The sequence below is a fragment of the Neolamprologus brichardi genome, chromosome 3 (assembly GCF_056152115.1).
Source record: "Neolamprologus brichardi isolate AB-2024 chromosome 3, ASM5615211v1, whole genome shotgun sequence".
Classification (NCBI taxonomy): domain Eukaryota; kingdom Metazoa; phylum Chordata; class Actinopteri; order Cichliformes; family Cichlidae; genus Neolamprologus; species Neolamprologus brichardi.
The window spans coordinates 19,898,673-19,915,663 of record NC_142106.1 but is presented as its reverse complement, the minus strand read 5'-3'; the positions used below and the strand labels follow the sequence as shown (position 1 = coordinate 19,915,663).

Below are 16,991 nucleotides of genomic sequence, written 5' to 3'. Positions count from 1 at the left end.
AGTTTAAATGATACTACTCTTCATATTCAGCATGTTTGAAATCTGTCATCAGTCTGGTTAGTGGTTTTATTCTGTAGTTGCTGTAGTGGGTTGTCAAATGCAACAATATATTGGAGCTGCAGTGATTCATCAGTTAGTCAATGATTAGAGAATTGATTGTTTTATCATTATTTTAGTCACATTTAAAGCTAGTTCCAGTTTCTGAAATGTGAAGATTGTTGATTTTCTTGATCATATATGACTGTAAACTTAATGTGTTTGAGGTTTGAAATTTTAAAATGTAACAAAAAATTAAATCCTTGAGGTTTTTGATATCATATTATCATTATTATTATTATTATTATTGTATCTACAGTGATGACATTTAATGTCTTTTTGAGATGAAAAGCTTGATCACACTCAGTTATTTATACATTTAAATATAAAAAACAAATCAGTGTTCCCCAACCCCCGGGCCACAGACTGGTACCAGGCAGCAAGAGAAGAAAACATTTTTTTGTACCGATACTGGTTTTATTTTGTTGTATTTATCCACAACACCTTAATAGCCGGTCGGTGACACACAAAAGGTTGGGGACTGTTGAACTAAATGATACAGGCCTGTATATTGTGGAGGATAGACATGTTTCTACGTGGTCCAGCCAAAAGCTGACTCAGTACACGTTTGTTTGATTTGAATGAAAACTTGATTTATAGCAGGGATCATGAAGGTCGAGGCGAGACATGGAGGGAATGACATGGGAGCAGGACTCACTGTCTTCTTTGTATTAAATGCTGAAGCAAAGCTACAGAGAGGGGCGTTTCTCCAGGATTGCGGTGGAGTGAGGAAAAGAACAACATGTCTGAGGTGAGTTTCTGGACTTACACTAGGAAAATAAAAACATGGCTCTATTTTTTGTTGCCTACATTGTAGAAGGTGACTTTTCCTCTAAACAGGAAAATGGGCATTCAGGGGTTAAAGTGGATTCAGCAGGTGGAGGAACCCTAAAATCAGTTGCAATGGCTCAGTGTGGGGAAAACATTCACGACTCAGTATAATTACTGCTGAGAGCTCCAGTAGATTTTCTGAATGTACAGGCTGTGATCAGCTGACCTGCTGCTCTTTGTGGATTTACACAAGTGAATTCACCCAGATGTCAGCAGATGTTTCATTAGTTGAACTGATTTCCATCCTCTCCACTGACAGTAAACTGTTTATGCTCTTTTTATTAGACACTATTCAGCTGGTATGAAGGTGAAATTCAGTGAATCTAAGCATCATCAGCTTAACTTCAAATTCATCTCTGCTACACTTGATGTAACCAAACTCTGAGCATGAAACCACAGCCACTGTGCAGCAGTCACACACTGTTCTGTACTTTAAATCCATCACAGTGCAGCAAACTAACCTGTTTATCCTGCACTAACCTGCAGCCTTTAAATAAACCAGTTAGTCTGCCTCAGTTTGTTTAGCAGCACGTTTCACAATATGAAAAAACATAATGTCACATGTACAGAACCAATATCTGATTTAAAAACATGAAGACTTACATGTGAGCTTTACAATCAGTCGTTGGGCCAAAAAGAAGAAAAAGGAAACACTTTAAGCCCTGACTATGACGCATAGTTTTACCACTTTTATCTCTTTTTCTGTGATATTCCTGGTGATTAATACACCAACAGGAATGAATTTCATGTGTTACTGTTTAATCTCAAAGCAGTTTTATTTGAGGCTCGCAGTGACAAAATAATAACTCCCCTTAAAGGTGTTAAACCTAAAGTAATGAAGGTCTCCTAAAGGTCTCTTAGTATTAGACTCTTGCTATTTCTGTGCCTTCATTCTAATGTGTACACTCTGTGTTTAGTTCCCCTGGACGTGGCCCTGTTTTCCCGGAGCAGATCCTTAGTTGTGAATGATTGGAGAGTGGCTATAGCGAGCAGTGAGTGAGCGAAGAGAAGCTTTCCCTGTCCTCCCCACCTTGGATTTCCTGGAGCCTGGACCCCGTCACACTTGTATATAGCACAATTCCCTGCACTGTCTGTACATATACCTGGTGTAATAAACCCCACTATTTCTCCTCAAAGTGAAGAGTCCTGCGTGTGTCCTTTCCACACCATCTTTTCAAGGCCCTATTGCTGATCACCACACTGTGTTTATGTGCTAAAAGAGAAATCATTTCCTGCATTGAGACTAAACGGATTCTGAAGCACAATTACATTAACTCAGAGGGTATAGCAACTGTTGCAGTTTGTCTTGAAACAACTGTAATCTCCACATTTGGACTTTTTTCTCAATTGAATTACGATTTTAATCTCAAAATTGAAACTTTATTTTCAATGTTATCTATAATAGTTTTTCTTAATGTGGCCGTAATACTCATTCGTACAGCAACATTGCCAGCAAACTGAAATTGGAAAAAAAAAATGTAAGCAAAAAAACACAAAGATGTAGGTTTCAAAACTTAGTTAATAATAGAAAAACAAATGTATTCGCACATTTACGGTTTCAATTCACCTTTTTTTCAGTTTCATTTTTTCCCCTTTCGATACAACATTTTCGTGTTAATTATTTTCAGTTTCATTTTAAGGTGGCATCATTTTAACCCCCCACACACACAGAGGGTCCATAACACTCACATTTCCAGAGTGTAACAACCAACCACCTGTGTGAAATCTGAAATGCCCATGGTGTTGATTCTATAACATATATTTAGCTAAAATCTACACATTTATTTGGGGAAAAATTGTTATCTGGCTGTGGTTCTAAAGATCTGTGATCGTTAAGTGTTCACTGACACCTGATTTATGCATACACAGTTATTGTGGTACTGTCAGGGTTCCTGGGTCGTTGACGCAGTGCTTTCAGTTTTGTTCATGTTCAGTTTATTTTGCCACTTCCATGTTCTCACTTCCTGCTTTTCCTGTGTCAGCTCGTCTCGTGTCATTAGCCAGATTATGTTCAGCTGTGTACTCACCAGTCTCTCATTATCATCCTCATCAGTCTGTGTATTTAAGTCTTCTTTTTCTACTCGTTCACTGTTGTGTCATTGATGTTAATGTCGTCTCTCAGTATGTATGTTCAGTTCATCCAGCCAGCCTTTCAGCCAGTCAGTCCTTCGTTCCTGCCCTGTTCATCCACGATTCATAATAAACCATCTTCAGTTCTTCACTATCCACGAGTCCTGCGTTTGGGTCACTTCCTCGCCTCCACACACGACACTCCTGACAGAATGACACGACCCCGCGTTGTGGACCCAGCGGACTCGGACCTTTTTGAGCGGCAGGAGGCAGCGCTCTCCTTGTGGGCGGAAAAGCTTAAGGAGAGACAGCGGCTCTTCGCGGAGCGAGAGCACGTCTTCGAGGGCACTCGCTTGGCTCTGGGCGGGCCTCGGAGACGCCGCGTTCACCCACCTGCACCGGAGCATCTGCCGCGGAGAGTGGGCGTTTCGCGCCGCGCTTCGGCGGCTCCCTCTCTCGCAGGTCCGCTCCTCGCTCACACGCCACCTGCCTCATTCACCGGACCTTCAACCTCGCCATGGCACAGCGGCTCCGCCTCCCACCTCGGCTCAACAGAGGCTCCCGCGCCAGAGGCTCGGCTGTGTACCCCGCCCGCTTCCTCTTCCCGGAAAAAGCGGCGCACACGCCGCCATAACACGGACTATTTTCAGCAACTCCCGGTGGTGAGTTCCAGTGACTGTTTTCCACCCTCCTCATTTGATTCTTCACCTAAAATAACTAATAGACTCATCTCTGATTCATGGGGAGTTTCCCTCCTAGACGAGGATGTAGACTGGGAAGAGTTTTTCTGCTCTGCTCCCCCAAAGACTGTTCAGTTAAAGACTGTAAATAGTGGTGGCAGAAAAACCAGAACAATCCCCGATAAACCTGCCAGTATCACACACCCAGTCACTATTTCCACACCCATTACTCAGCCATTTCCCACCAGCACGGCGGCCCAGATTCGGCCTTCCCCTTCAGCCGTTTCACCTCCTCAGATGGCTAGGGCCCAGTCTACACCCACACCAGTGCCAGCTCCCAGGAGGAGGGCAGGTGCGACCCAGTCTACCTCCACCCCCGCTTCTGTTTCTCGGGTGGGGGTGACTGGTGTCCAGCCACCTCCCGTGCCTGTCCCAACGCCCAGGCTGAGGGCAGCCAGAACCCAGCTTGACCTCCCTAGAGGCCTGGAAGAGCTAACCAGTCCACCTGCTACTTCACCACTTCATCCACCTCCTGACCCAGCCTTTCACGCCCTCGCACTGTCCCTAGTTAGATTAGCTGACCTGTCCCCTGCTCAGGCACCAGCTTTGCTAGCCCAGGCTGTAGCTCTATCCCCTTCACTAGCTCAGTCCGTAGCTCAGCCATTAGCCACACCAACCTCAGCTCCGTCGTCAGCCTCACCAACCTCAGTTCATCCCTTAGCATCTCCACTCCTTTCAGTTCCCTCGCCTGCTGTTCAGCCTTCACTCCAGTCCCCCGTAGTTCAGTCTCCTCCTGCTGCCTCCCGTCCTCCAGTCTGTTGTCCAGTCTTCTGTATTCCACTCAGTTCAGTCTGTCATCCAGTACCCTGTAGTCCAGTTGCCCGTTGCCCAATCTCCTGATCAGTGTCTGGTCCAGTCACTCATCCGCCACCCTGTTCAGTTCCCAGACCTGCAGCCACAGCACCCAGAGCTGGCTGTAAGCTCTCCTGCTCCTCAGCCAGGGGTTTCCGCGCCCGCTGGCCCGGCCTGTCTCCAGCCAGGGGTTTCCGCGCCCGCTGGCCCGGCCTGTCTCCAGCCAGGGGTTTCCGCGCCCGCTGGCTCTACAGCTGTGGCTCCGTCACCCCCGGCTCCCGTGCTGTCGCCCGGTCCAGCTTCTGCCTCTGCATCAGCCTTGCCTGGTCCTGCGGCTGCCACGCCGTCGCCCAAGCCAGCTGGACGTCATCGCCGCCTTCCTCGCGGCCGCCCACTGGACGTGCTCAGCGGCCGCCGCCGTCTTCCTCGCAGCCGCCCACCTGAACTGTCTTGTCTCGGCCGCCGGCCTCGTGGCCACCTACCTGAACTGTTTTTATAATTGTTATCTGGCTGTGGTTCTAAAGATCTGTGATCGTTAAGTGTTCACTGACACCTGATTTATGCATACACAGTTATTGTGGTTCATTTCATTATGTCTTGGATTTGTCTGAATGTTGTGCTCCTTTATCAGTCTTTGCTTCCTGCATGTACAGCTTATGTGATTATTGACCAGGAGGGTTTGCAATTTCATCAAAACATGAGTTTGTTGTTACTTTGATTATGACTTGGCTGACTATGGCTGCTTATACATTGCAGAGTCAGACTATTACATTAATACGCTATTAGTGTTTGTATCTTGAGCCCAGATAGTTCAGTCGCTAGAGCATCAGACTTTTAATCTAAGGGTCCAGGGTTCAAGTCCCTGTTTGGGCGTCAATCTTTACTGAATTTTGCAGAGGAACCCACCCGAGAGATTAATAAAGTTTTATCTTATCTTGTGTAATGTAGGGGGGAAATTCTTATAGTGACAAATATTTGACATGATTGCCAAGTTGTCAAAGCACCGTGTCAGGTCTTTGAAAACTGTAATGCCCTTTCAGCTTCCTGCTGGACTAAACATGCCTTGTTGTTTCTTTTAAATCTGTCTAAACACATGCATGTTGTATTAGTTGATGAATTAAAATGGAAAATTGTGCTTTTGCCACTGAACTCTGAATATGTGCCACTGGCAATGCAGTACTAGTTGACTTCTGTTTGCTTTCCCCCCAGCATGCTATGATTTGCAGTTGTTGATTTTCTGGTGGAGGTGGATCCAAAATTATTTGCAATTGTTTTACAGGACTGGTGAAGGACTCTTGTTTCTGGTCACCAGGGAGAGTCAGTATCACAAAGGCTGTGAAGGATGGAGCTGCTCTAGATCAGAGGTGTCAAACTTAATTGTACAGGAGGCCAAAACTCAAAGGACACTTTAGGTTGAGGGCCAAACAGTAGTGATGTGACGTTCTGTATCGAGGCTTCGAAGCGTGTGTCGAGTAATTGAGGGGACGTTTCCGCGATGCGCGTATCGAGGCTTGCTTCATTTATGGGAGGAGCTGAAAATGATGACGTCCGAAGCCTCGCTGCCCGGCTGTACCACGTGACTGGTTCATGAAGCGGTTCGAACTTTGCCGCGAGATATGACAGCGATATAAACCCCTCAGACTTCATTCAAAATGTGGGTGTTTGATGGAGAGTTGCGGTTAGTGAGAGTTAGAGACAGTTTGGAGAGAGTTTGGAGGTTTATGAGAGTGAGGAGAGAAAGTCAGGAGAGAATGGAGCCAGCTAAGAAGAGGAGGATGTCCTCCCCTGTGTGGGAACATTTTGATTTTATTCCTCCCAACAAGGTATGTAAATTTCTACAGAAGATGTATTTTCATAATACTGATGGTGCAATAAAACATATGTTAAGCCGTCTTTACTTTTGTACAAGGTGAAGTGTTTGCTATGTGCCAGGGAGCTGGGATATAACAACAACACCTCATCCATGCTTAGGCACTACAGAGCTTTGCATGAGAATAAGGGGAACACCGATTGTGGAGCAAGACCAGGTGAGCCATCAAATGCCATGATAATATAGCATGCAGTAATGTAACTAAATGATATAACAATATTATACAATGCAATAAGTGACGTGTGTGATATTTATATTTGTGCTTTGTTTTTATTGTCTTTCCTCAGAACAATCTCAAATAGATGAAGACCTGGTTAGCATGGTGATTGAGGACTTCCAGCCATTTAGCATTGTGGAGAACAAAGGATTTAAAAGATTTGTTAAATGATTAAATCCTAGCTATGTTCTCCCCACTAAAAAGGTCATAAAAGCAGTTTTATTCACAGAATAAAATGTGGGCAGGACTGTGTAGCTGTCCATACCTGAACGTTACAAAAGCACAACCACTGTCCACACCCCAACCTCACCTCACAGTAAATGATCATTTCCATTTTAAGCATTTCCAAATGATCATTTTCCATACTGCCAGCATAAATATACAAAGTATACTGCCATCACTACAATATAGATGTTTTACACACTCCTTTTGTTGTTGACATTTACAGGCTGTGTGCAAAAGGCCACACTCTTCAAATTCATGCCAACTAATATTTTTACGTCCAGTAGATGTCCTGCTAGAGCAAATGAAGCTTCAAGAAGCTTTGCGCTGGGGTGAACCAATTGGATGAAAAGCTTCAGTGCTTCATGAAGCTTCATCTGCCCATCACTACTGTCCAGCAAACAGGGTAAGCATTTATTGAAAACACTAAAACAATGTTTTTTGAACATAAATATGAATAAAAACAGACAGGAATATTGTTTCAGAATAAATACACTTAGAATAAAGAATAACTTCTAATAACCGTCATAAGTTTTCAAACATGTCTTTTCCTATCGTTGTACCGTGCATCGATTTAACGTCCAATATTTCCTCTGAAACGGGCATATTGGAGTTCACTTCACGGATGAAGATGGCCAGCTGTGTAAAGCCATCATGTCTGTACTTTTATCCACAGCAAGAGAGTATGCTATAAAGTATTTGCTTCTTTCACTCATCTCTGTTCTTAAATCAGTGGTCATCTCACAAACCCGATCAGCAACCGTATTTCTACTTAAGCTCACATTTGCTTATATCTGCATTTTGTCTGGACACAAGACGTCGCGCACCTTCATCATGCAGCTCTTCAGAAACTCTCCCTCAGTAAATGGCCGGGCTGATTTGACTATCTCCTCTGCTTCCACAACAGCTTCACTTTGTGATTTTGCTCTGGTGAAAAAACATCTGCTGAAATGTCAGATTCTTCTGTAGCTCTTCGTCTCGATCAAAGCAGTGAGAATAAGACGAGACTTTGTTAAGTGGGGTTTTTGTAAAGCAGGTTTAATGACAGAGAAGATTTTGAGCTTAAAGTTCAATCACTTTAAAAATAATGACGGGAACTTTGCTGCTTCACACTCAGTTTCTACTTGATATCTTTTGATTGTCTGAGCACTAAAGTTACTGAGATTCAAGTGAACATCTCATGATGTGTTTTCAGTGCTCTAGTCTGACAGTAAAAGTATATTTCAAACACATGAAGTCAATCACTTATGTAACAGATTCATCCACTAGTCCTAACAGCATCATTTAAAACATTTCAATAGAAAATGTTTTAAAAACAGAGACTATAATTTTCAACACAGACCAGAATACAGGAGGGATATGCACTATAAGCCCAACCCAGTGTGAGGGTCCATGTTTCCACAGTGAGTAAATAAATACAGTACTATATGCTGCTCAGCTAATAGAAAGCTGAATTTAGTTTAAAATACACTTAATGACAAAAGATACTTGACTGTTGATTTGGTTTAGCATTAATAATCTTGGAGGTTAGACGACCTCTGGAAGATGGACTAGCTTTAGATGAAAACCGTTTTCGTGTCTCTCCTCCTCTGCTTCTTTTTAACAGCGGACGTCCTTCAGGATCTCTCTCCACCCAACCAACATGGAGTCTACTGCCTTTAGCAGATGCTGCTCTGCACTTAGTTTCCTTTGCCTTTCATGATAAAAGTGACCACTGCATGAGAACCATGAAATACTCTTCAGACTATTACACAAATTTCACTCTGGAATTCACAATGTTTAGTTTCATAAGTATTATATGTCTAAATTATATAAAACAGATATTCACTTTTTCTTGAGCCAAAAGTATGTCTGCAAGAAAAATGTCATCTTCTGCTCTCCCTTTGTCTCACTGAGCAGCCATTTCAACTCTACTACATTAGGAAGATAAACAAAAAGACCAAACAATAGATGTGGGGCTGGCAAAGGCACTTCCATGCTCACAAACAATTAGAGTGTTTTTGACAGTGAGAGACAGTAAAGTGAAGATAATAATTACCTGAATTCAGCAAGACTTCCAGAAGAGCTTTGGAAAGAAAGACAAGAGAGAGAAAGTGTGTGTTTGTTAGTGTATAAGTGTTGGTGAAAGAGAAGTGCAGAGATAAGAATGGTTTGTGTTTGTATGAAGAAGGAACATGTGGAGGTAAAGGGGACAAAGTGCTGCTCGCAACAGGTGGAAAAAGAGGAAAAAACTTGTATTCTTATATAAAAAGCATGGTTATTTCTGTTGCGGCAGTGATTATAAATGCAAAAACAAAACAAAATGCAAGATTTTTTTTGAGATATTTATTTTTTGAAGGAACACTGCTTTATATATGCTTTAATTAATGCAGCAGCCTCTGCTGTTCTGACAGTTACAAGTTTAGAATCTGGTCATGTGACTATAACCATGAGACATTTATGTCCAGAGTTCACTAATGTTGGACTTTTCATTTATTTATATAGAAGAAACGGTTAGCAAGTTTAAACGTTGAGGTGAGCAGTAAATAAAATGGTTAAACAAACTGCTCCTCTTCCTGGAGTGAAGCACAGCCTGATAACCCTCCCTCTTCTTCCTGCTCTTAAACACAGCACCTCCTCTCTGTCCACGTGTTTCCTCGTTCCCTCCCCTTCAGATCTGCACTTTGAAGATGGGTGTAACCAACATGTGGTGACGTGTAAGAGCTGATAGGCTCCATTCACTGCAGAAACATGTTGTTGAGATCAGAGCTCAGACTAGTTTCAGTTTTAAGGAAGAGAAACTCACACAGTCACTGACACTGAGAGGAGAAATGGCGCAGAAAGGAGTTCAGCTGGACCGAGAAACCTTCTCTTGTTCCATCTGTTTGGATCTACTGAAGGATCCGGTGACTATTCCCTGTGGACACAGCTACTGTATGAACTGTATTAAAAGTTTCTGGGATGAAGAGGACAGGAAGGGAATCCACAGCTGCCCTCAGTGCAGGAAGACTTTCACACCGAGGCCTGTCCTGGAGAAAAACATCATGTTTGCAGCTTTAGTGGAGCAGCTGAAGAAGACTGGACTCCAAGATGCTCCAGCTGATCACTGCTATGCTGGACCTGAAGATGTGGCCTGTGATGTCTGCACTGGGAGGAAGCTGAAAGCCATCAAGTCCTGTTTATCTTGTCCAGCCTCTTACTGTGAGAAACACCTCCAACCTCACTATGATGCAGCTCCATTAAAGAAACACAAGCTGGTGGCCCCCTCCAAGAAGCTCCAGGAGAACATCTGCTCTCGTCATGATGAGGTGATGAAGATTTTCTGTCGTACTGATCAGCAGAGTATCTGTTATCTCTGCACAATGGATGAACATAAAAGCCATGAAACAGTCCCAGCTGCAGCAGAAAGGACTGAGAAGCAGAAGGAGCTCGAGGTGAGACGACTAAACATCCAGCAGAGAATCCAGGAGCGAGAGAAAGATGTGAAGCTGCTTCAACAGGAGGTGGAGGCCATCAATGGCTCTGCTGATAAAGCAGTGGAGGACAGTGAGAAGATGTTCACTGAGCTGATCCGTCTCCTCCAGAAAAGAAGCTCTGATGTGAAGCAGCAGGTCAGATCCCAGCAGGAAACTGAAGTGAGTCGAGTCAAAGAGCTTCAGGAGAAGCTGGAGCAGGAGATCGCTGAGCTGAAGAGGAAAGACGGCGAGCTGGAGCAGCTCTCACACACAGAGGATCACAACCAGTTTCTACACAACTACCCCTCACTGTCAGCACTCAGTGAGTCTACACACTCATCCAGCATCAATATTCGTCCTCTGAGCTACTTTGAGGATGTGACAGCAGCTGTGTCAGAGACCAGAGATAAACTACAGGACATTCTGAGAGAGGAATGGACAAACATCTCACTGACAGTCACTGAAGAGGATGTTTTACTGTCACCACCAGAGCCAAAGACCAGAGCTGGATTCTTAAAATATTCATGTGAAATCACACTGGATCCAAACACAGCAAACACACATCTGTTATTATCTGAGGGGAACAGAAAAGTGACACTTATGAAACAACAACAGTCTTATTCTGATCATCCAGACAGATTCACTAGATGGTATCAGGTCCTGAGTAGAGAGAGTCTGACTGGACGTTGTTACTGGGAGGTGGAGTGGAGAGGTGGAGCAGTTTATGTAGGAGTCGCATACAAGGATATCGGAAGGGCAGGAAGCTCAAATGAATGTGTATTTGGATATAATGACAAATCTTGGGCATTAAACTGTAACACAAACAATTTTAATTTTTGGCACAACAATGTCCTCACTGTCCTCTCAGGTCCTCGGTCCTCCAGAGTAGGAGTGTACCTGGATCACAGAGCAGGTATTCTGTCTTTCTACAGCGTCTCTGAAACCATGACTCTCCTCCACAGAGTCCAGACCACATTCACTCAGCCGCTCTATGCTGGACTTTGGCTTTGGTTAGATGGAGTCACTGCAGAGTTGATTAAAGTCAAACAGAGAAGACAGGTTCATGTTGATCCCTGACCATTATATGTACTTGTGTAGTTTCTAAATGAGGCTTTACATTTTAGAAGCTGAGAAGTTCAGTGGTCCATTGATGTGTGAAAATAATATTGCACTGATTCAAACTGTACTTACATTTATATACCTTACATCAATATAAATCTGAATTTGTTCTTATGGCTGATAATCATGTGAGTTTAAATGATACTACTCTTCATATTCAGCATGTTTGAAATCTGTCATCAGTCTGGTTAGTGGTTTTATTCTGTAGTTGCTGTAGTCGGTTGTCAAATGCAACAATATATTGGAGCTGCAGTGATTCATCAGTTAGTCAATGATTAGAGAATTGATTGTTTTATTGTTATTTTAGTCACATTTAAAGCTGGTTCCAGTTTCTGAAATGTGAAGATTGTTGATTTTCTTGATCATATATGACTGTAAACTTAATGTCTTTGAGGTTTGAACTTTTAAAATGCAACAATAAAATTAATCCTTGAGGTTTTTGATATTAAATTATTATTATTATTATTATTACTGTATCTACAGTGATGACATTTAATGTCTTTTTGAGATGAAAAGCTTGATCACACTCAGTTATTTATACATTTAAATATAAAAAACAAATCAGTGTTCCCCAACCCCCGGGCCCCAGACTGGTACCAGGCAGCAAGAGAAGAAAACATTTTTTTGTACCGATACTGGTTTTATTTTGTTGTATTTATCCACAACACCTTAATAGCCGGTCGGTGACACACAAAAGGTTGGGGACTGTTGAACTAAATGATACAGACCTGTATATTGTGGAGGATAGACATGTTTCTACGTGGTCCAGCCAAAAGTTGACTCAGTACACGTTTGTTTGATTTGAATGAAAACTTGATTTATAGCAGGGATCATGAAGGTCGAGGCGAGACATGGAGGGAATGACATGGGAGCAGGACTCACTGTCTTCTTTGTATTAAATGCTGAAGCAAAGCTACAGAGAGGGGCGTTTCTCCAGGATTGCGGTGGAGTGAGGAAAAGAACAACATGTCTGAGGTGAGTTTCTGGACTTACACTAGGAAAATAAAAAAATGGCTCTATTTTTTGTTGCCTACATTGTAGAAGGTGACTTTGTCTCTAAACAGGAAAATGGGCAGTCAGGGGTTAAAGTGGATTCAGCAGGTGGAGGAACCCTAAAATCAGTTGCAATGGCTCAGTGTGGGGAAAACATTCACGACTCAGTATAATTACTGCTGAGAGCTTCAGTAGATTTTCTGACACTGATTTAGACACTATTCAGCTGATATGAAGGTGAAATTCAGTGAATCTAAGCATCATCAGCTTAACTTCAAATTCATCTCTGCTACACTTGATGTAACCAAACTCTGAGCATGAAACCACAGCCACTGTGCAGCAGTCACACTCTGTTCTGTACTTTAAATCCATCACAGTGCAGCAAACTAACCTGTTTATCCTGCACTAACCTATCCCCTGGACGTGGCCCTGTTTTCCCGGAGCAGATCCTTAGTTGTGAATGATTGGAGAGTGGCTATAGCGAGCAGTGAGTGAGCGAAGAGAAGCTTTCCCTGTCCTCCCCACCTTGGATTTCCTGGAGCCTGGACCCCGTCACACTTGTATATAGCACAATTCCCTGCACTGTCTGTACATATACCTGGTGTAATAAACCCCACTATTTCTCCTCAAAGTGAAGAGTCCTGCGTGTGAGTCCTCAGTGAACGGTGACATCATTAGTACAGTAACAAAGTATTTGTACTTCATTACTTCCTTCCTCATGCTGTAACCCTCGATTTCATTTGGTGTGTTTTTCCATTTGATGAAATGCAGCTTTCCACACCATCTTTTCAAGGCCCTATTGCTGATCACCACACTGTGTTTATGTGCTAAAAGAGAAATCGTTTCCTGCATTGAGACTAAACGGATTCTGAAGCACAATTACATTAACTCAGAGGGTATAGCAACTGTTGCAGTTTGTCTTGAAACAACTGTAATCTCCACATTTGCACTTTTTTCTCAATTGAATTACGATTTTAATCTCAAAATTGAAACTTTATTTTCAATGTTATCTATAATAGTTTTTCTTAATGTGGCCGTAATACTCATTCGTACAGCAACATTGCCAGCAAATTGAAATTGGAAAAAAAGATGTAAGCAAAAAAGCCACAAAGATGTAGGTTTCAAAACTTAGTTAATAATAGAAAAAAAATTTATTCGCACATTTACGGTTTCAATTCACCTTTTTTCTGTTTTATTTTTTCCCCTTTCGATACAACATTTTCGTGTTAATTATTTTTAGTTTCATTTTAAGGTGGCATCATTTTAACCCCATACACACACAGAGGGTCCATAACACTCACATTTCCAGAGTGTAACAACCAACCACCTGTGTGAAATCTGAAATGCCCATGGTGTTGATTCTATAATATATATTTAGCTAAAATCTACACATTTATTTGGGGAAAAATTGTTATCTGGCTGTGGTTCTAAAGATCTGTGATCGTTAAGTGTTCACTGACACCTGATTTATGCATACACTGTTATTGTGGTTCATTTCATTATGTCTTGGATTTGTCTGAATGTTGTGCTCCTTTATCAGTCTTTGCTTCCTGCATGTACAGCTTATGTGATTATTGACCAGGAGGGTTTGCAATTTCATCAAAACATGAGTTGTTTGTTGCTTTGATTATGACTTGGCTGACTATGGCTGCTTATACATTGCAGAGTCAGACTATTACATTAATACGCTGTTAGTGTTTGTATATTGACCCCAGATAGCTCAGTCGCTGAAGGGTCCAGGGTTCAAGTCCCTGTTTGGGCATCAATCTTTACTGAATTTCGCAGAGGAACCCACCCGAGAGATTAAGAAAGTTTTATCTTATCTTGTGTAATGTAGGGGGGAAATTCTTATAGTGACAAATATTTGACATGATTGCCAAGTTGTCAAAGCACCGTGTCAGGTCTTTGAAAACTGTAATGCCCTTTCAGCTTCCTGCTGGACTAAACATGCCTTGTTGTTTCTTTCAAATCTGTCTAAACACATGCATGTTGTATTAGTTGATGAATTAAAATGGAAAATGGTGCTTTTGCCACTGAACTCTGAATATGTGCCACTGGCAATGCAGTGCTAGTTGACTTCCTTTTGCTTTCCCCCCAGCATGCTATGATTTGCAGTTGTTGATTTTCTGGTGGAGGTGGATCCAAAATTATTTGCAATTGTTTTACAGGACTGGTGAAGGACTCTTGTTTCTGGTCATCAGGGAGAGTCAGTATCACAAAGGCTGTGAAGGATGGAGCTGCTCTAGATCAGAGGTGTCAAACTTAATTGTACAGGGGGCCAAAACTCAAAGCACACTTTAGGTTGAGGGCCAAACAGGGTAAGCATTTATTGAACACACTAAAACAATGTTTTTTGAACATAAATATGAATGAAAACAGACAGGAATATTGTTTCAGAATAAATACACTTAGAATAAAGAATAACTTCTAATAACCGTCATAAGTTTTCAAACATGTCTTTTCCTATCGTTGTACCGTGCATCGATTTAACGTCCAATATTTCCTCTGAAACGGGCATATTGGAGTTCACTTCACGGATGAAGATGGCCAGCTGTGTAATGTCGATCATGTCTGTACTTTTATCCACAGCAAGAGAGTATGCTATAAGTATTTGCTTCTTTCACACATCTCTGTTCTTAAATCAGTGGTCATCTCACAAACCCGATCAGCAACCGTATTTCTACTCAAGCTCACATTTGCCAATATCTGCATTTTGTCTGGACACAAGACGTCGCGCACCTTCATCATGCAGCTCTTCAGAAACTCTCCCTCAGTAAATGGCCGGGCTGATTTGACTATCTCCTCTGCTTCCACAACAGCTTCACTTTGTGGTTTTGCTCTGGTGAAAAAACATCTGCTGAAATGTCAGAGTCTTCTGTAGCTCTTCTACTTTCTGTATGAGAACTGTGACTACATGGAAGGAGGTAACACAGACGATCGGGTAAAGACTGAAAGAAGGCACACAGACTAAATGCACACAAAGGAGATTAGGGAAAGTGGAAACACATGAGGAAACAGCTGACACCACAGGGGAAGTGAAACTAAAACACGCACACACACAGCAAGCTTGTCAACATAGGAAACACGGACATGACGAACCAACAAGGGAGACTTAAACACAAGCATACTGAAAGTAAAAGACAGACCGTATAATACTGTGAACAAGAACAGACAAGGCCATAGAAGAAAATCTAAACCATAATGAAACTCAGCTAAAACCTAAATGATGATCAACACCAGAACTTAACATATGTTCATTATCATGGGAGAGAAGAAAAAAGTATAAAAAAAAATCAAAAAGATGGGTCACAGACCCAGACACAGAACAGAAACTTGACTTGATTGACACTCTGAATTATTGAATCTGTAGATTTTGTCTTATTAGCACTTCATTTTGCCGGGCCATTAATAACAATAATAATGAATCTATATAAAAAGGATCTTGCAGGCCAGATATAAATGTATGCTGGGCTGGATGTGGCCCACGGGCCTCGAGTTTGACACGTATCCTCTAGATACTGAACAACTACATTTCTCCTGTGGCCTGCAGTTTCTGCATCTCACTGTCTGAAATACACAACGTAAACATCACTTTAATACTTTTTGCTTGTTAGAATAACGAACTACAGAAAGACGTCATCTTACCTAATAACTGCTGAGCACTGTTTGACTGGGACACAATGGGCACCTCTGCAGTCGACTCTGAATCTATACAGAAATGATCTCGCAGGCCGGATATAAATATACGTTGGGCTGGATGTGGCCCGCAGGCCTCGAGTTTGACACATATGATGTAGATTGATGGGTTTGTAAACGAGACAATGAAAGATTACTGTATTTCCCGGACTACAAAGCGCACCTGAATATTAGCCGCACAAGCTAAAATCAGGGGAAAATCCTGTTTTGTACATACATTAGCCGCACCTGACTAAAAGCCGCAGGTGTTTCAATGTTGACTTATCATATGTAAGAGAATATGCACAAAGGGAATTGTCAGGAAAGAGATGGCTGTTTGGAGACACACCCCTTTTATTAATATTTTGAAAAACAAGTTACAGGTACATATTTGCATAACTTTTTAGGTATATGTACAAGTACCGGTAAATACAAGTACAAAACATGTACTGTGCTTCATAAACGAGTAACAAATGTAGTACATAACAATAACCTACAGCACACCAGAAAAATAGATTCTGCCTACCTTTTAGGCTCAGGTGCAGTGACACGGCTTTAACAAGAAGAAAAGTCAGTCATTCACCACCATCTTTCTCTTCTTCCTGCGCACTAAAACCACCAAAGTCCTCTTCTCCAGTGTCGGAAACGAACAGGCTCAGGATGGCTTCGTCATCCACTCTCAGCTTCTCTCCTCGTTGTCACTTTCAAAACCAAACAGATCCTCGTTGTCAGTGTCAGAGTCGAACACCCTCAGAAGGGCCGTGGCGGTGTCCTGCTCTCCATCATGCAGCAGTCCAGCCCTTCAAAATCCGTTGGTGATCATGGATGTTTTCACACTTTTCCACGCTGTCAGAATCCACTGGTGGAGTTGGGCATAACTTGCTTTTCGCAAGTTTATCGCCGCTCATCATCCACGCCTCCCGCTGAAGTGT

General features: G+C 42.3%; 1 protein-coding gene and 1 non-coding gene across 5 annotated transcripts; both read left to right on the top strand.

The window, feature by feature from the left end:
- Window positions 1–4,748: 4,748 nt before the first annotated feature.
- LOC148103789 (tripartite motif-containing protein 16-like) lies at window positions 4,749–11,349 on the top strand. 4 transcript variants are annotated; one of them, XM_087833824.1, is made up of 2 exons: window positions 4,749–4,770; window positions 9,647–11,349. In XM_087833824.1, the coding sequence occupies exon 2, from the start codon at window positions 9,649–9,651 to the stop codon at window positions 11,347–11,349; it is 1,701 nt and encodes a 566-aa protein (XP_087689950.1). In that variant the 5' UTR covers window positions 4,749–4,770; window positions 9,647–9,648. The 4 variants fall into 4 exon arrangements, with proteins under 4 accessions (XP_087689950.1, XP_087689944.1, XP_087689936.1 ...); XM_087833818.1 differs by lacking the exon at window positions 4,749–4,770 and having other exon boundaries at window positions 9,649–9,683; window positions 9,819–11,349; XM_087833810.1 differs by lacking the exon at window positions 4,749–4,770 and having other exon boundaries at window positions 9,649–9,945; window positions 10,024–11,349.
- trnak-uuu (transfer RNA lysine (anticodon UUU)) lies at window positions 5,330–5,402 on the top strand. Its single transcript has one exon. It is a non-coding gene; the product is annotated as a tRNA-Lys (tRNA).
- Window positions 11,350–16,991: the final 5,642 nt, after the last annotated feature.

Coding starts and splice junctions, on each gene's coding strand:
- LOC148103789 (XM_087833824.1), top strand. CDS start 9,649: ATGGCGCAGAAAGGAGTTCAGCTGGACCGAGAAACCTTCTCTTGTTCC.